At 43.0% G+C, this 20704-nt stretch overlaps 1 protein-coding gene across 4 annotated transcripts in view; it reads right to left on the reverse strand.

Annotated features, from left to right (window-relative positions):
* Positions 1-5505: 5505 nt before the first annotated feature.
* mpp2b (MAGUK p55 scaffold protein 2b) overlaps positions 5506-20704 on the reverse strand; it is a 63462-nt gene continuing 48263 nt past the window's right edge. For 2 of the 4 annotated variants that reach the window (XM_077205965.1, XM_077205962.1), the window contains 8 exons: positions 20065-20292; positions 16267-16398; positions 15990-16092; positions 14054-14107; positions 13576-13737; positions 12581-12783; positions 12330-12458; positions 5506-6462 (listed from right to left, as the gene is read on the reverse strand). In XM_077205965.1, coding sequence (XP_077062080.1) covers positions 6286-6462; positions 12330-12458; positions 12581-12783; positions 13576-13737; positions 14054-14107; positions 15990-16092; positions 16267-16398; positions 20065-20292 — 1188 coding nt within the window. In that variant the 3' untranslated portion in view covers positions 5506-6285. Of the gene's footprint in view, positions 6463-12329; positions 12459-12580; positions 12784-13575; positions 13738-14053; positions 14123-15989; positions 16093-16266; positions 16399-20064; positions 20293-20704 lie in introns of all 4 variants that reach the window. The other 2 variants (XM_077205964.1, XM_077205961.1) reach the window with 1 other exon arrangement.

Here is a 20704-nt window from a genome sequence, read left to right on the forward strand (position 1 = left end):
TTTCAACACATTTTACATTTAGCAACTGTTAATTCAGTAGCCTACTACTTCTGCTTATTTGTTCTTACATAAAAATAATTATTCTATTTCTCAATAACGTTTCATATTTCTCAATCTCAATTTTAATTGTCAAGTTCTCAACCATAGTTTAATATTTGACTTTAGTTTTCTCTTGGAGTTTATCAATCTCCAATTAGGATTCACACTATAAGTTTGACGAGGCAAGCACTCTCTGCTTGTGATACTTTTGCAGTTATTGTAAATCATCTGTGAGATTAGTCTCTCTATATCATCTAAAACCTTTTTAAAATGTTTAATTACAACACAATCATCCTTTTAGTTACTTTGATATATTTTGCAACTCACATCTGTTGGAGTCATTAATTTTACATCAACCTGTATTCATCAATTCACTTATAAAAATTACTATTATAGAAATTACTATTATAGATATTTTCTTCAAAAGGATTAACTTTAAGACTTCAATCTTTTGACCTTTTTATCTCTTATTTCTCAGACGAAAAATGTCACTGTCGTCATTTAAACACTGATCTACTTTCAAACCAATATTATTACCAAAAATGTGTTGTCATTTTATCACATTTTAAACACCTTCTCGGTGGGCATTTACAGTTACGTATTAAATGGTCCTGATGACCACCATTAAAACACTCTCGGCTCCAACTTACTGCTCACCCTTGAATCAGTGTGTGTCCCATTCAGGAATGCAAACCGAGCCACTGATTAAGCAGTTCTCTGTATTCTTTTACCATCCACCAGTGGCTGATTTAATCATAATAGCCCAATCATAATCTTCATCATTATTATTGGCAGAACATTAATTTTCATAAGCTGCAAAATATTCTAAGTTGTTTTCACAGTGTCTGTTTAACTTTAGTCACACTTGTCCAAGGAAATGATCTTTGACCCATAATTTAATATACTTGCTTTTTGTAATCATCGTAAGCAATACAAGGCTAAACATTTTAATTTTTCAGTTTCTTTGTTTGTTTGTAGCCAGTCAAGTTGTTGTTTAAATTTCCAAACAGAAGCAAAACTTATCAAGACAACCATTTACTTAATAATTTCTGCAAATTTCTCTGAAGTGAGGGTTTCAGAGCACAGCTGCTTACAGCGTTCGCTCTTTTCTGTCTCACTATTAGTTTCAGGACTGTTCAGGTTACTGATCAAGTTACTCAGTTTGTCTGCCATATCTTAATAACAGTTCAAACTCACCTGAAGTCATTGCAGAAATGGAGGCGGCGATCTTTGAACAACACAGCTTGGCTTCTCCGTGATGAAACTGCAGAGTATACTCCAAAATCACAGTTACATATACTGGTCCATGCCAATTTGGGTCAACTTTTTTTTTTTTTTTTTTTTTTTTCTCTCTGGATCGTTCCTGATGCATCCCTGGCAAACAACCCTATTTTTGTTAGTATCCCTAACTGCCTGATTCACTAAATTCGGGGATCCCCTATCTGAGATGGAAGAGATTGAGCAGGTTTACGGTGCCACTGGACCTCCCGTCCAGGGACGTACTCTGCTGGGGTGGTGCTACACCATTAATGCCCAGCGGGGCACCCACAGAGCACGCTTCGCTTGCGCTGTCTGCTGCCGTTACCCTTAACGACGCTCTCAGCGACTTCTTATCCTCTCAGCAGTACAACTTACTCCTTCACTCGCCTCATCGGAGTGAAAGCTACTTACTCCTTCACTCGCCTCATCGGAGTGAAGGCTCTCCCGCTCTCCTTCAAAATCTCTTCCAGTCAGACAGCCCTAACAATTTAACAATTAATAAAAGCTTACTACCTTGTGTGTTGATTTGCCAGAGATGTCACCACGGAATGATTGCCCGCATCCTCCACCAAACTGTAAGGGGTGTACAGTTAAAGACCCAGAACCAGATATGAAGAATGAAGACCCAGAGTCAGAATTATAAAAAATTAAAGAAAATATTTACTGAAGATAGTTTGCAGTTTCATCAGCAGAAGTCAGCTTCAATACTCGCACAGGAGTTCGTAGGCCGCCCCGCTTACAGTTACAAAGATCACAGCAGTTATACCATTTCCAAGGTCTAAGCTACGTCATTGCTTACAGGATGAATGATTCTCATTGGCTATGAAATAGATAAACACAGTAATTTTCCACACATATACAGATAGACTGAAGCATATCTCCATCGATTATGCAGCTGAAGTTAGGCACGTCATGACCTTCCAGGTCGCAGATTTGGGTTGCTGGGCGCCAGCATGTCCAGAACAACAACTCAGTCAATCTCCAATAATGCCAGTGGTTCCTTAACCTGTAACCAAGAAGACTAACACACACACCGACACACAGCTTTTCCAAGGTTGGATTTGGCCAGGCTCTCACTATAAACAGGAGAGTCCTCTCAAAACATCAAGATAATGCGTTCTTTCTCTCTAAGATAGCTAAACTTTAGTCTAACTGGAAAGAAAGGCTTTAACAAAGAAATGGTCCCTTAAACTATTGGCTTCAATGACCCCTATATGTTTAAACACATTGAAGACCTTTCTCAAACACAAAACAAGTCCCTATTTCATTTCTGGAAGCTGGGTTAAATAAGCAAGCACTGCATTCAGATATCAAATACAGACATTAAAGAATACATGAAAAGAACATTTCAGTAATCACAATGGTAACTTATATAAATAAAGTAAAATCTCCAGAGAAGTCATTCAACTCATTTGATATTTAGAAGGAAAAATATTGATTAATACCTTAATTATAATCAATCATTACATATACATTGAAGCAGCAGTGGATTCCAATCCACCCCCTTCACCGTGGTTGAACCTCAGTTTTCTACGGGCCCGAGTGCCCCTGGAACGAGCTTCCCGGCATGCTGTTGTCTCAACAGATGCCTCCACGGGCTGGGGCGCCATGCGCAATGGACATGCTGTCACACTCTCATGTTGAGCGGAAATGCTCCTGAAAAATTCAGTGAGATTTATCACCAAGGTGTTGAACAGAAATGCTCATGAGTTTCAGTGAATTTCTTCACACTTAGGTGTTGAGCAAGGTTGCTCCTTAAGCTCAGTGATTCTCGCATGTAGTGTTGAGCAGTATGGCATGTCTATTGCCTTGAGTTGCTGGCAGTACGCCTTGCCCTGCATCGCTTCCGGGCGTTGCTCTGGGGTCAACACGTACTAGTCCGATCAGAAGGACCTGCTCCTCGACCTCCTTGACTTTGCGCAAAACCTGCGCAAGAAGGCTCACTGGGGGAACGCATATTTGCGGCCCCGCGGCCAACTGTGCGCCAGTGCATCCGTGCCAAGCGTGCCCTCGGTCAGGGAATAATACAGGTCGCAACGGGTCGAGTCGTGAGAGGCAAACAGATCTATCTGTGCGTCCCCGAACTGGACCCAAATCAGCTGAACCGACTGGGGATGGAGTCGCCTGGGTGGTGGCTACCTTCACTTCCGCTAGAGCGTCGTCCACGAGACATGTCTACGCGTTGAAGTGGAAGCTCTTCGTCAACTGGTGCTCTTCTCGCCGAGAAGATACCCGGAGATGCTCGGTCGGTGTCATGCTTTCCTTCCTTCAAGAAGGGTTGGGGCGAAGGCTGTCTCCCTCCACCCTCAAAGCATATGTTGCCGCTATTGCCGCACTCCATGACTTGGTAGAAGGTAAGTCCGTGGGGAAGCACGACCTGATCATCAGGTTCCTGAGAGGAGCGAGGAGATTGAATCCTCCTCGCCTCCTCTCGTTCCCCCTTTGAGCCTTTGCAATCAGTAGAGCTTAAGCAGCGCTCCTGGTTGCACTGGCCTCTATCAAGAGGGTAGGGGACCTGTACGCATTCTCCGTTGACGAAGCGTGCCTGGAGTTCGGGCCGGCTTACTCTCACGTGATCCTGAGACCCCGGCCTGGATATGTGCCCAAGGTTCCTACTACTCCCTTCCGGGACCAGGTGGTGAACCTGCAAGCGCTGCCCTCGGAGGAGGCAGACCCAGCCTTGGCACTGCTCTGTCCAGTATGTGCTCTCCGCACCTATGTAGACAGAACGCAGTGTTTCAGGACCTCAGTCCAGCTCTTTGTCTGTTATGGTGGGAAGCTGAAAGGAAAGGCTCTCTCAAAGCAGAGGTTGTCTCACTGGATGGTGGACTCCGTTGCTTTGGCATACCAGCAGCAAAGTCGACCGTGCCCCCTTGGTGTGACCGCCCACTCCACCCGGAGTGTGACATCCTCTTGGGCTCTAGCGCATGGCGCCTCGCTAACAGACATCTGCAGAGCTGCAGGCTGGGCGACACCTAACTCATTCACCAGATTCTATAATCTCTGAGTGGAGCCAGTGTCCTCTCATGTACTCGCTTCTACCAGTTAGTATTGGACCTGCTCAGGTGTCTCGTTTGCTCGCCATTCCACTCTACGGACTGGATGTGTGCGATATATTCCTCTGGTGAGCTTCCTCTCTGAGGCCCTGAGTTCCTCCAGCACTGTTGACGCTGGCGCTAGTGTCTATTGCCTGTGCGTCGGCTAGGTGCCTCCGTGTGCATGGTTCCTCCCCTGAGTAACCCCCACATGTGTATTTCCACTGTAAGCCTCCTTGAGCATGTGTCTTTCCCTTGGCAAGCCACCTTGCCACACCTGGGGTTGAAATATTCCACCTGCGGCTGGACACCCCAGTGTTCTCCATATGCATCCTTCGGGTCATATGTGTATTCTCTAAGTCCCCCCCGTTTGGGCTGGCAATATTTTGCATATTTCCTCTAAACTATGGGATATGCTCCCCAGTGTACCTTGGTATTCCTGTGTTAAATATGAGTCCTTGCTAGTCTTACGACAGGGATCTCAGTTTTACGCAGGCCACTGGAAGACAGCTGTGAAGTGGCGTGATTACACGGGGACCCCCATTCTTCGTCATCCGACGTAACTCGGAGTGACTACGAAAGGGAACGTTTCGGTTACGTATGTAACCCTCGTTCCCTGAGTAGGGAACGGAGACGTTACGTCTCCCTGCCACTTCCGCTGTACCGCTGGGTAGACGCCTGAGTTCAGTCTCGGCTCCTCAGCGAAGACATATCTGCATGTTGCCGCCGTCCTCCTTTTATACCCATGCGGTGGGGCGGAGATACGCTATGCAAATTCCGCAGACCCATGGCATTTCATCGCCATTGGCTCGTTTTGTAATACTCGAAGTCGATAGGTATTCTAAGCGAAACCCCCATTCGTCGTCATCCGACCTAACGTCTCCGTTCACTACTCAGGGAACGAGGGTTACATACGTAAACGAGACGTTTTGTATACTTTCTGAACCTGGTTTAATTTTTTAATAATTTATTTTATTAAATAACCACAGCTTAATGTGACTTAAAAGCTAGTTCATTTAATTATGATTCATTTAATTAATTCAATGAATAGTTATATTAATTGTATTTAATTTCTTCATTGTGATACATATGCACAGCATTTTCGCAAACTCTAAATATTAACATATTACATTGCTACTCGCCAAATAAATAAATGGACATGAACTACTGATTTGAGTTGATATTCTTTTATTATGTGAGAAGAAAGAGTGTGTGGAGTGATACAAGAGACACAGTGAATCTAGTACATCTGTAGGAAATCAATTTCCTGGGGCAAGTGTCATATAGGCTATAATAGTTTTAAGTCATTATAGAAAAATATATGACTGCAGAACGCTGCGATTGATTAGTCACAGTGAAGTATTCTTGAAGTCTTTGAATGGAATAATAAAATTTGAATCTTTGAACCTTTTATAATGCACACAGTCTAATCCATTTCAAAATTACAGGTTTTGTGAAATATTTGGCTGTTGTTTTCAGAACTGAAATCGATTATATACTAAAAAATGTTACAAGAAAGGACACAAATCAGAACATGCAGGAGAATATGACACAACCGTAAACACGCCAAAACACTCTTCAATTCTGCTATTAATATACATCCAAACTAAACAATCCCTGCAAAACACTATGTGATCATATAGCATTGATACATCCAACATGATTCTGAATATCTTCATTGTACTGTAGGGTGCTAAAACATATTCTACAGTTTCTATACAAATATACAGCCCTACTCTAACAGGAATAACAAACATACAGCACTGTACAGAACTCCTTTAAAACAAATACAGATATACAGATCAGTTCAGATTTTTTACAAAATAATAAACTAGCTTTGTATTGTCATGATTTTCTGTGCAAAAATCTAAAGAACAGGCAAGTTCACATAGATTACAGCAGTTACCTAGACTCTAGCCACTGTGAGAAGAACCCAACTGGTGAATTGGTCTCAGAAGACCCAGCTGACTGGAACCCACTGGTGGTCTGTATTGAGTCTGTCTAGCGCCCTCTTGAGGCTGCGGTACGCTCCGTCAAGGTTATCGTTCACAATGCTCAGGTCAAAATAGTGACTGTACGCCCTCTGGATCCTTTCGCTCTCGTCCACTGTTCGTTTGAGTTCTGAGTCCTAGAGAGACACTAATATAGTCAACATTGAGGGAACTTCTCGGTTACATATGGTAATCCTCATTCCCTGGGGAAGGGAAAGTAGAAGTACATCGTGACCGACTGATAGGAATCTCGCTAGAGAGCCCAATCTACTTTGAGTGAAACTAATCAAGCCAATGCACATTGGAGTGCTATCATTTGGATCAGCTGCACAGCCTCGCAACGCGGGTACATAGTGAGCAGCAGGTGCGATTGCACTTCAGTTTTTTGCTGAGGAGCCAAGCCTGATAAGCTGGCCGCCCAGATATTGAAAGACTTAACACCTGTGTATGTACGCATGGACTAGAACGGAGGCTGTACTACACACAAATTACTGGGTGACTTTAGCCCAAGGGAAAGACACAGGCTTCCGTAAGGAGCAGCCGTGGAGAATATACATATATGGGATCCCCGTAGGGTCACACATATGGGACCCAGCCCAGATCCTTTTCTCAAGGATTCAGCAGATAAAGGCCTGGCACAGAACGCTCCGCCATGTCCGGGCCGAGGGTGTTGGAAAACTTGACAGGTTTTCAGAGTAATAAGGGTGCACAGTAGGGTGCAGCAAGCCGACAGAGCCGGACCTCTCGGGGCTTTTACCCGTTTAGGGTGAGAACACGGGAGGAGACCGGCTCTACACGTAGGCTATAATATCTAGTAAACGTGTTAGGTGTCGCCCAGCCCGCAGCTCTACAGATATCTGTTAGTGAGGAGTCCCGTGCCAGCGCCCAGGAGGATGCAACGCCTCTCGTGGAGTGAGCATGCAACCTGAGCAGGCAGGGCATGCCTTGTGCTTGGTAAGCCAAGGCGATGGCATCCACTATCCAGTGGGCCATCCTCTGCTTGGTGACAGCATTTCCCTTCTGCTCGGCTCCGTAAAAGACAAAGACCTGGTCTGAGGTCCTGAGACTTTGAGTCCTGAGACTTTCCACCTACAAAAGCAGAACGTGAACGGGACAGAGCAAAGTCAGGGCTGGGTCTGCCTCCTCCAGGGGCAGCGCTTGCATGTTCACTACCTGGTCCCTGAAGGGAGTGGTAGGATTCTGGGCACATGGCCAGGCCGAAGTCTTAGTACTACGTGGTTGTCACCCGGCCCAAAATCTAGGCACGATTCTTTCACCGAAAATACCTGCAGGTGCCCTACCCTCTTGACAGAGGCCATTGCAACCAGCAGCAAAGTCTTCATGGTAAGAAGCTTTAAGTCTACTGATTGCAGAGGCTCAAAGGGAGCATCCTGAAGTGCTTGGAGCACCAGGAAAGGTCCCAAGAGGGTATGGAGGGGGGTCGAGGAGGATTTAATTGTCTCGCCCCCCTAAGAAACCTGACGACCAGGTCGTGCTTTCCAACTATTTTGCCATCTATGTGGTCGTGATATGCTGAAATAGCTGCAGCATGTACTTTGAGTGTGGAGGGAGACAGCCTTCGCTCCAACCCTTGCTGCAAGGAGGAAAGTACAGACCCTATCGAATATCTTCGGGGGTCCTCTCAGCGAGAAGAACACCACTCGATGAACAGGTTCCACTTCAGGGCGTACACACGTCTCGTGAACGGCGCCCGTACTGAAGTGATGGTGTTAAGTACCTCTGGAGGTAAGTCAACTAGAACCTCTGCATCCCGTCCAGGGACCAGACATGGAGTTTCCAGAGGTACGGACACGGATGCCATAGGGTGCCCCATCTCTGAGTCAGAAGATCCGTCCTCAGAGGAATGGGCCAGGGAGGGACTGTCACAAGGAGCATGAGTTCTGGGAACCAAGTCCGGGTGCGCCAATAGGGAGCCACCAGAAGGACCTGCTCCTCGTCCTCCCAGACTTTGCACAGTGTCTGCGCAAGTAGGCTCACTGTGGGAAATGCATATTTGCGGAGGCCCCGGGGCCAGCTGTGTGCCAGTGCATCCGTGCCGAGTGTTCCCTCGGTCAGGGAGTAAAACAGCTGGCAGTGTGAGGTCTCTGAGGAGGCCAACAGGTCTACCTGAGTCTCCCCGAACTCTCTCCAGATCAGCTGAACTGATCTGGAGAGAGTGGAGTCGCCATTCTACCGGAAGCACAGCTCGTGATAGCTCGTCGGCCATGCGCTTGAACACCCGGTGCTCCCAGGTTGCCACCCGGTGAGTGCCGTGATGCCACGCCCATCTCGGGACTCAGCCGTGAAGCTAGTGCTGAAGCGGTCTCATAGCGGGACCGCATAGCGGTCTCAAGCGGGGGCAGTCATGGCCTAATGGTAACAGAGTTGGACTGGTGACTCAAAGGTTGCTGGTTCGATTCCAGTACCGGCAGGAATATGACTGAGGTGTCCTTGAGCAAGGCATCTAACCCCCAATCGCTCCCCGGGCGCCACTCAAGGCTGCCCGCTGCTCCGGGTGTGTGTATCCACGTTTGCAGTGTGTGTGTGTTCACTACTCACTACTCTGCTCCTAATGTGTGTGCACTTACTTGGATGGGTTAAATGCAGAGGTCAAATTCCAAGTATGGGTTACTATACTTGGCCATCACGTGTCACTTTCACTTTCACTTTCACATATGAAGCAGGCCTCGTGGGGTTACCGCTGCTGCCGCTGCCATATGCCCAAGGAGCCTCCGAAAGAATTTCAGTGGGACCGCTGTCCTGCCTTTGAACGTGTTCAAGCAGTTCAGCAACGACTGAGCGTGCTGCTCTGAGGCGCAATCTGTGTGACCGAATCCAACTCCATACCGAGAAAAGAGATCCTCTGCACAGGGGAGTGTTTGCTCTTTTCCCAGTTGACCTGAAGACCCAACTGGCTGAGGTGCCTGAGCACAAGGTCCCTGTGTTCGCATAGCTGATCTCGAGAGTCTGCTAGTATGCGAACGCCCGGTTGTCTCATGGGAACAAGGGCCCCCTCCGTGACTTTCGTGAAGACACAGGGGGACAGGGACAGCCTGAAGGGTAGGACTTTGTACTGATATGCTCGACCCTCGAACGCAAAGCACAGAAATGGTCTGTGTCGAGGAAGAATCGAGACATGAAAGTACGCGTCCTTCAGGTCGATCACTGCAAACCAATCTCGGGGACGGATGCATTTGAAAATGCGTCTCTGCGTGAGCATTTTGAACGGTAGTTTGTGGAGACTCCTGTTTAAAACTCGCAGATCCAAGATCGGTCGTAACCCACCACCTTTCTTGGGTACAATGAAGAAGGGACTGTAGTGCCCTGACCTCGTATCGGCTGGAGGGACTGGGTCTATCGCGTTCTTCGCCAGTAGGACTGCGATCTCCGCACGCAAGACATGGGCATCGGCTGCTCTCACTGTAGTGGAGTGGATGGCCCGAAACTTGGGGGGAAGCCGGGCGAACTGAATCGCATAGCCGAGCCTGATGGTCCGAATGAGCCAGCGAGACAGACTGGGGAGCGCTAACCAGGCTCGCAGAGACCGTACAAGCTGGACCAAAGGGACCGTAGGCGTACCCGGAGTGGGGCAGTGAGGTTGAACACAGGGACACTGCACGGGAGGCTCTCTCTCCCGTAGCGGGGTCTGAGTGTGCTGTGCAACCTGGTTCCACGGGGCAGGAGGTGGCTCAGTGGCGTTCTCGGACCACACACTGCTGCCCGCTGGCGATAGAAGAGGCGGATGAGAGTGTTGAGGATTCTCTCCTCCCACTGCTCTCCGGGCTCTCTTCGGACCCAGAGATGAAAGAAACTGCTATTTTATTGAAAATTTGGTACCGCTGGTTTTAAGGCGAGTGGCAGAACATAAAGAAAACCGAACACAGGATTTCCCACCCGGCCCTCTTCTGGGGTAGGGAGCGATGCAGTCATCGTCAGTCAACAGGCATTCTGTACAGCCGAGAACTGCGGGGCGAAGTTCTCGACCGCGTCGCCGAAGAGGCTGGTCTGGGACACGGGGGAGTTGAGGAACTGGAGCTTGTTGGTCTCCCGTATGTCAGCCAGACACCACCATAGATAGCATTCCTGGACCACTAGTGTGGACATCGCATGACCCACTGACTGCGCGGTGACCTTCTTCGAGGTCCGTGGTGGACCGTTGTGGATCGTGACCAACCCTCGTGCAGGTCCTTCAGTGCCTTGGCCTGAAGGACGGTGGAGGGTTCCACTCGAGCCCGATCCTTTTGACGGCCTGGGAAAGCATGGCCATAATCTCTGGGTCTGACTCGGGCACCGCTGGCACACCCGAAGGAGGCAGCGGCTCCGAGTCGTCATCCGCGGAGATGTCTGACCCACCCTCCGATGCAGCGATCGACATGTGTTCGTCGTGGGGAGCACCAAAGGAAACGACTGGTATACACCTCGAGGATGGTCCAGCACGTTCGGTTGGTAACTCAGCTGGCTGTGGAGAGCGAGAGGGACGAGGGTTCCTAGGGGGTTGGTTCCCCGAAGGAAGCGCGCTCACCGTGATTCTCAGGTTGACCGCAGCTCAGAGATAGTCATCTTCCCACAATGGGTACATGACTCATCCATGAACGCTGCCTCAGCGTTCGAGGCCCAGACACACGAGGCAGCGATCGTGACCATCCCATGACCCCAGGTAACGACCACATCCAAAATCACACAGATAGAACGTCATCTTGAAAAAGAAGCGAACTATCTGTGTAAGCTCTTTTAGGGACTGCTTTCGCAGGTTCTGAACCACGCAGGGGAACAGTCACTGCTAACACAGACGGGAATGTGCACCTGTCTGTGCGCTGTCTCTCTCTCGCTGGCAGGTCTTACCAGCTGTGAAAACAGCCTCTGAAGCGCACCTTACTAGCTGTTACAACAGCTTTTTCGTTTGATCAGTTTTTCCAAAACAAAAAAGACAGAGAAGAGAGAGAGAGAAAAAAAGACTAGTCGCGCTGCTGTGCTGTCACGCCCACAACGGGAAGGAGAGGTCCAGAAAGGCTCGTTTGAAGTCTCAAAACTCAGTAGAGGCATCGAAGTGCTTGGCTCCGAAGCAAAAAGCTGAAGTGCAATCGCACCTGCTGCTCATTATATACCCGCGCTGCGAGGCTGCGCAGCTGATGCAAATGATTGCACACCAATGTGCATTGGCTTGCTTAGTTTCACTCGAAGTAGATTGGCCTCTCTAGCGAGATTCCTATCAGTCAGTCACGATGTACGTCGAGAGTGACCGACCGATAAGGAAACTAAGAATTACAGTCTTTTTTTTAAATCACTAGGACACATACTTTTTCAAAACTTCTCGCACAGTTCTCTTCTTGGCAGCGCAGTTAATTTCACATTCAAAATGCACTAAAACTACCAAAACACTTCATACATGTCCCAAATCAACTTATTCTTCCATAACACTAGCAAAGACTGTCATCCAACACACTTTATCACTCGTAAAACACTGACCTAAAAAACAATAACAACAGGTTGCACTAGACAATGTTTGCTAATGTAACATTTTTTTAAAAAACAAGAAGGACAGTTCTCTTTAATTTATAATTCACTGCAGTATGTCCATGTTTACATTACAGTTCGAAATTATTCCTAAGTTTTTCCCTTTTGTATATAGATGGTAATGATATTGAAAGACTTAACACCTGTGTATGTATTCAGCAACATCTACAGTAATTGTTTTGATAGCATTTGATTTTTTAGATTTGGAATATATTTCTATATGGTATTATTATAGCAAATGACTGTTTTGTTCAGTTTTGTATTATGATAAGTTTTTAACTTAAGTTTAAAAATTTTGAAAAGAGTATGTAAACATGCAAATTGGCCTGTAGGTACATAGAGTTTTGGCGGTGGTTGTGTTTAAGTGAGAAAAGAATTCATGTAAATTAAAAAAGAAAAACTAGTCATTGCATGCATTTTGTGGCAAAGCAATAATAAATAATACACATAGATTGCTGTTATGCAAAAAACATGTAAAGAAAGGATTTACCGTCATCTGTTTAGTCACAACACCAGCCTCGATGGCAGATCTGTTCATGTCTTTCAGAACCTCAAAGTTTGGAGCTTCAATAAACACCACATATGGAAGAAACTCGGCTGTTCGCAGAACTTTAAGTGCCTGTAGGAGAAGAATGTATGCAATGAAAAGTATATTAAATGAGCTGACAACTGTATAAATGTAATGATATTGAAAGACTTAACAGTCATTGTAAATAGGATATAGAACATTTCAAAGGGCACCTGCGGATTGACATCCAGAATGCAAATCTTGCCGGAGTCCACGATCTCATGGATGGAGTCGATCTTGGTGCCGTACAGGTTTGCATCGTATTCCCCGTGCTCCAGAAAACGGCCACATTTAATGTCAGCTTCCATCTCGCTGCGAGACATAAACAGGTACATCTGCCCCTCCTTCTCATCCACCTTGGGTTTACGAGACGTGTCTGTCCACAGGGAAAAAAAGGGTCAGGTTAACATTGGCAGTGCAAATCATCTGATTTATGCCAAACAGTATATTTTATTTCCTAGTATTAAGCTAATATTAAGTGTATTTTTTGGACGGTTCTGAGCTGGTTGTTTATTTTTGATAGGGTAGTGTTACTGGTAAATTATTGATTTAATAATAATTACAAATAATAATACAATTGTGGTCACATTAGCAAAATTTCAGCAAATTTCGCATTAAAGGTTATCTATTGTCAGTAGTGTAGAACTGTACGAAGCACAGCTCACACAGAATTAACTTTAAAACCAAGTAGCTTGGCAGAACAGTAAATGTAACAGAACCTTTATTGCATCCAACATAAAGCCAACTTAAAGGGATAGTTCACCCAAAAATGAAAATTCTGTTATCAATCACTCTCATGTCGTTCCAAGCCCATAAGACTTTCATTCATCTACGGAAATCAAATTAAGATTCTTTTAGTGAAATCTGAGAGATTTCTATCCTTCCATTGAAAGTCTATTCGCCAAAAATTCTTATGCTTCACAAATTTTGGGTGAATAGACTTTCAGTGCAGGGACAGAAATCTCTCAAATTTCATTAAAAAGATCTTCATCTGTGTTCAGAAGATGAACGAAAGTCTTCTGGGTTTAGAATGACATGAGGGTGAGTAAATGATGACAGAATTTCCATTTTAGGGTAACATCCCTTTAAAATGTCAAAAATATTTAAAATGTATTTATGATTTATTTAATATATAAATATCTAATCAAAATTATAAATATGCACTGACAGGGTGTTGTGGTTCCATAACGATGCGGGTCCGACACCAAAAGCTTATTTTTCAAGCTACGGCGTCCCACTCCCTGAGCTCCAATCAGAACCAGCGTCTTCCTGCGGAATGGAGGCACCTTGGCCACTTCCTCGTAGATCCTCAACTCATGTCGGTCGAACTCTGGAAAAGTGAAAACATCTCACCTTTTGTTAGTCTGATTTAGTTGCTATATCCATTTTTATTACTTGTCAGTTCCAGTTCAGTTTTATTGAGGTTCCATGTACTGTAGTTCTCATTTTCTTTCAGTAAACAAATGCATTTCCATTTATGAACCTGAAGCAACCTTTCTGAAATGGAACTGACTGCAAACGCATCATCAAATGATTTTAGCATTAAACAAACTTAAAGAACTGATTCAACAACAACAAGCACAACCGAGATCAAGAGTATGACACGTGCATCCGTTGCACTGGACAGATGGAGCAGTCGTCTTTACCAGCGTTCTTGGTGGTCAAGTACATCATCTTCTTCTTCTTCTTACCCCCCATCCCTGCACACAGAGCCCCTGCGGACATCAGCACACATCCTGGTAGTATAGACACACACAGCATGACTCCTGTCAACTGCAGGAGTCGAACACATTTAACCTCAGGCAATACTTATCAAACCTTTCAGTTCGTTCAATGTGATAACCAAGTGCAAACAGAAAAATAAAAGAATACAGTTTTGGAATGAAATGTGGATGATAAATAATGGCCACTTAATATAATCATCACCAGAGCATTCTGCTGTTGATCTTTACCTCAGTTTAGTGTCATCTCAGGCTGTTAGCAGATGATTTAAAGTCTTTACTTTTGAAGCCATGTTAGGGGCAGTCTATGGAAAAATATTATTGTCCTACTTTTTCATAATGTATGATATCATGAAAATATGGAGCTCACGATCGAGGAAAAAAACACCTTTTATTCTTAGGTCCAAACTGAGAATGTTGGTGCAGATGTTATTTATATGGAGATATAATCTAATATGAAATTCTTACAGCTTTAGCTTGTATTAATTAGATCTTTATAATAGTTTTGCAGACTATGTACACACAATGCATATAAATATTAGTTGTCACTCAATATCTTGCAAAAATGTCCTTTCTAAGATTATTTTTAAATGCTTAGTTTTATGATCAAAGCTTTGTAGTTTTAATTGTGGGGGGCAAAACATATAATGCAATGCAAAACAATGATGATTCCATTTTAACACTATTTTTCTAAAAATTCTGCATGGATATTCAAGTGAACTTAAGTTGCTTCAGTCCAGTAAATGTTCATCTTAAAGTATATAATAACAATATAAAAGTTAATCTTGCATTTACTTTATAAAAATCATTAAAGGTTTCACATCAAAAACACATGTGTACCACAACCTAAAGGTGGGGATTTTTATAATTACAATAAAAGGTCTATTATTTGCACACACACGCACAAAAAAAGGTACAACTATATCAGTCAGATGACAGAAGGCATGAAAAAGATTGTGTACAACCGGTTTTAGAAATTCATGTATTAAATATGATACAGTAGGCTTTATAGGGTTAACAAACCATGATTGAGTCATTGGACATTTTTTGGCAGCTACATTTATGTAAAAATACACGTCAAACAATCATAATGTTACGTGGATGCAGATTGACGAACCCAAAAGCAGACTGAATGCTCTTCACACAATTTATTGAAGACAAAAAGGGGAAAACAAAGCCCACGAGGAGGCAAAACAAGACAGGACTTGGGTGACTAACTAGACAACGACACTGACAAAATACTAGAAAACAAACAACACTTCGAGAGATACTAACAATGACTAGACCTTCAATGACAAGACTTTCACAGGATACTCACAAGTAACGTTTGGCAATGAACCGACCCAAGACAGCAAACACAAGGGGATAAAATAGGGAGACACTAATGACAAAGACAGGTGAAGCTGACTAGACAATAATGACGAGACGAGGATAACAAGGGGGCGGGGTAACGTAACGAGACAACACAAGCACATGGCTCAAAACAAGACCATGTGCTTGCACAAAAAACATGATTCTGTCATGATCCTGCCACAAGACAATTTGAAAATCAAGGACACGAGGGCAGAATCATGACACATAAGTCATAAGCTGAATGTGATAATATATATTATAAAAAAGAGCAACATAGTGAAATATAATTACAAATGAAAATAACTGTATTCTATTTGAATATATTTTAAAATGTAATTTATTTATGTGATGCCAATTTTCAGCATCATTACTCTCTACTAGTCTTTACTTGTCATCATTACTATAATCTTCTGTGTCACATGATCCTTCAGAAATCATTAAACTTCCACACTTCCACACAATAAATATTCCACTACATATCCATACTCTGTAGTGGCCTGTGTCCTACCTGTGCTAGTGAGCTCCAGGTCTCTCTTGACAAAAGCTTTTCTCTTTTCCTCAAGCAGCTGACTGGGGATCAGGCCTGCACTGCCTCCTTCCAGATGACACGCCTACAGGTGAGACCACACTCAAGGTAAGCTTAAGGGTCATATATTCACACACACACACACACACACACACACACACACACACACACACACACACACACACACACACACACACACACACACACACACACACACACACACACACACACACACACACACACACACACACACACACACCTGCCACCAGTTAGGGTCCTCCTGGTTGAAGATCTGAAGTATGTGTCCACTGCTGAATTTAAGTCCAGCTTCTTTACAGGGGATCAGGTTGTCATGACTGGGGTCATAGTCAAAGTGACATTTTACAAAGGCCTGCAGAGAGAGAGAGAGAGAGAGAGTGAGATAGAGAGAGAGAGAGAGAGAGAGAGAGAGAGAGAGAGAGAGAGAGAGAGAGAGAGAGAGAGAGAGAGAGAGAGAGAGAGAGAGAGAGAGAGAGAGAGAGAGAGAGAGAGAGAGAGAGAGAGAGAGAGAGAGAGAGAGATGAGAGAGAGAGAGACATACAGTAAAAACACAGAAAAACATTGTTCTTATTACTGAATATGGCCGTCCATCAGAGTGTCATATTGTCACCCTGTTGAAAACTTTAGTGGAACTTCCACAGTTAGCTGTTCTTTACTGTTATCACTGGCTGACTGCAGAGTTCTGGCCTTATCTGTATCTCTAATGATTCCTTATTCTTTTAACATACGTAAACATACACTCACTCATGATCAACTTCAGGCACTTTTATATTAATTTAATTTTTATGTTAGGTTGATTTTACTACTTTTTGTCACATGAAGGACAGAAAAAAACTTAAACTTTTTCTACTTGTCAAATGTCATTTATTTGTAGATTTTATAGTTTTACCCTAGACTTGTTTTCAATCTTAAAAAAGAAAAAAACATGATCAAAATATGAATTGATACTAATTATTTGACAATTCTATAATATAATACTGATTACAATTTAATACTAATTATTACTCATTAATAGTTAATAATTTATAATGACTACATGTTCAAAATTTATTTATAATGACTACTTGTTCAAAAATGATGAAATATGAACAAAAGAACGATGGTTTACTCAAATTACACCTCTCCCTCAGTTGTGCCATCATTTCCTTCACAGTCAACAATGTTGTTCCAATTAAGTTTTTTTCCAAACATTTTTGTTTTACTTAATAGGCAAGCGTGTCAGTGTCAGCTTGAGATGAAATATGAAATGTGTGTGTGTTTATGAAATGTGTGTGTGTGTGTGTGTGTTTCAATAGTACAAAATATTTGGCATCATTCGCAATCAAGCTGTAAAATGTAAATTAAGTGTGAAATATTATTTGTGTTTAACTTAAATGCAACTTTTGTTAAAAAAAAAAAACTTTTAAGATTTAAAGTAGAGAACAAGTGCACATTCAATTCAATTAAGCACACTTAAGAAAACTAGCCTTACAACACAAAAGTATTCACACGGTGCCTTTTAAAGCATTTATAAAATGAAGGTAAGTAAATGATGACTGGATTTAAATTTTTGGTCGAACCATCCCTTTAAGTCGAATGTTAGTGTAAGAGCCAAAACCCTGTTGTCATGGCAACTGTAGTTACCTGCAGTCCAGTGGAATGTTGCTATTAGGTTCTGGAACCTCAATGTCACAGAAAATATGCCTGGATTACATCATTCAAACAGTTAACAACAAGCATACTCCACACACAACACAACAACACGACACATGCCAACAATACCATCTGCCATCACAAACACCTAAAAACATGAATATTCCCACCATGTAAGCGTGAATCACATTAGTAACATGACACACTGTGATGTCCAGTCCCATATTAGCAGCAGGCACAGGAAGCTGTTCGTTTATTTTGGGATCAAATGAAGACAGGCACAGATGGGACGCTGTGAATATGGCGCCATATGGGCAGACAAACAGAACTTTACTCATTTAATTCTCATTTAATAAACAGCAAAGATGAAGATCTCTGACATGCAGAACGCGGGTAAGAACCGTTGAAAGTGAATAAGGGCAGACTTGAAGACTGTCGATGTCTCATCTCAATCTGTGGGGTTGGCGCAGTGTCAAAAACAGGGAGGGCTTTGGCATAATACACTAATCTCCCAGCATGCTCTGGAGTGCAGACAGGTGCTCAAACCTGGCAGGGCTAACCAAAGTTTGAACTCAAAAATGTCAATTTAGAGGAATGTTGAACCAAGGTTATTACAGTAGATATTAGTTACATGTGTGTTTGCATTTTTGTGTCAGAATGCGAGTACCAGAGCATTTCGGTCATTTACATCTGGTATTAACAGCCACCGGGGTGATCCAGTTGACCTTACAACAGATAATAATGACTGACTGCTCAAATAGTCAATTGTCTGTCGAGCTTTCAAGCTTACTGAACTGTCAGACACATTCAAACATCCTTTTTTGGCAAATTAATTTGACTATGGTAAAAGGGTGTGGTTATGTCACATGTAATTTGGATACTATGGACTAGAACAGCTTTACGAACAGCTTGCACCAAACAAACCCTCTTTTGGTGTTAAAAATCACTGTCTAGATTTACTTAAGATAAATGTTTACTATTGCTTTACTGGTATTTGCGTCATTATTTACAGACCTTCACCCATTTTGGACTTGAAATGCTGTTATAGTTTCTGCTAGGAGGATGTGCCTAGAGAAAGATCACACTGCAGAAGAGAGAGAATTTTCTCCACTCATGTTCATTTATTTGGAATGCCCAGCGGCCGGCCAGGCGCAAAGGCAGAATTGCCAAATGCTAGGGGAGCAGCTCATCCACAGGGGCGCCCAAATGAGTGTTTTTTTATTTTACTAACAGGGTACAATAGGGCTAAAGTCGCACTGGGGTAAAGGGCACATTTGACATTTTCACATATTTTCTTTTAAACGACTAGATCTAGATCTAAATCACTAGTTTGTACATACCTCGACACGATCGTGGACAGCACAGCAAGTTGATTCTGCGCTAATTTGATCTTATATTTAATGTTTTTAAAATGTGGCACATTTGTGTAGCAAAAAGAATCGCTAAAATGAATGTCTATATTTTGAGACAAAGGTCTTGTTAACGATTTTCAATTTAATTCAAGGTAAATAAAAAGCAACAGTTTTTCAATAACGGAAGAATATGTAAAAGTATGGTATTTGGGGTGAAAAGCGCCCAAGCTGACGAGCCTTATTGCCCGTGTGTGGAGTAAATGGCCCACCTTACCACCTCGTACATTTATATGATTTTTAAACAAACAAACCACTTTTATGATTTATCTTCACACAAAATTTGCTCCATAAAAAAAACTATCTGCATCACACACTATGGGAGTAGTGAAAAGCATTTTTCTTAGGGTCTTTAGTCCCATTGTACCCTACTATTTGAATACTATTAATTTAAAATATTAAAAAAAAAGTGAAAATCTCCACAAAAACAACTACATTGTGGACCGACACATCAATATTCCCCTGCCCAGCAAGTGTTTGGAGTAAATCAGAAATAGAACGGGGGATTATTTATCGCCTGGAATTCGCCGTGTCGTACCGCGCCGCATCCACTATAGACAGCTTCAATGAATATAATGGATTCTATTTGCTTTTGTCACGTCATTTATCTAATTGCATAGTAGTAAGATGATACTAGTAAGATTCACTAATTTGAAATAGCTAGCTAGAGTTAACACCACTTATTTTTACCTTAAACCTTATTCGCTGTTCGCGAAAGGTGTACACTCAGGATGTTTGGGGCCTCCAGAGACCCTGAACAGTAAAATTTTGTGACATAAAAGCGGTGGGAGTGATTAAATAAATTACTAGCAAACAGGCAAAACACATTCTTTACACCTAGTAGTACAGTAGCATGTCTCAAATGTGTCTCTGTGACCACTATGTGATTCCTTTCATTGAAGGGATAGTCTACATACATTTACAATTATTACTCAAAAAAGGATAACAATTCTGCTAAATAACTGAATGTTGCCCACCTGTCGAGGTGTGTGTGGTTCTTGGTAACTGGGAAGGATTTTGAGGACCACGCTCCCGTTGGACTCCTTCAGCATATTCTGAAGAACCTTCGGGTCACTCCCGACCTCTTTTCCGTTCACCTCTTTGATGATGTCACCCACATGCAGCAGGCCCTGCTGATCTATCATGCCCCCGTGCAGAATCCGAGCAATCACCAGCTCTCCGCCCTCCACCCGAAATGTCACACCCTGGCAGACAAAACAGGATGTAATTCTAACAAAAGTGACACTACTTAAAAAAAAACAATTATTTTTTTTTGTTGAGTGCTTCTTAAATTACAATATCAACTGTATTCGACTAATTTACATTTATCGATCACTCGGGTAGAAGTGAGAGTGCAGAATAAAGCCAAATATGAAAGAAAAAACATAATTCATCAAAAAAGTTATGGCTAATTTCCAGATGAAATGCATAATTTTTATTAAATACTTCTATCCATTGGACCCTTTTCAGGGACTGTGATAATGCATACTCTGTAAATCTATCACATGTTTTTTATATATACACAGTATTTTCATTTAAAAAAAAAAATGAAATGTACATTTATAACATAATACTTTGTTATTTTACCGTGGCAATTACAAACAACTAGTCAACACT

The sequence above is a fragment of the Siphateles boraxobius genome, unplaced genomic scaffold, assembly GCF_051911475.1.
Source record: "Siphateles boraxobius isolate OS27281-9 unplaced genomic scaffold, OSU_SipBor_1 55, whole genome shotgun sequence".
In the NCBI taxonomy this organism is placed as follows: Eukaryota; Metazoa; Chordata; class Actinopteri; order Cypriniformes; family Leuciscidae; genus Siphateles; species Siphateles boraxobius.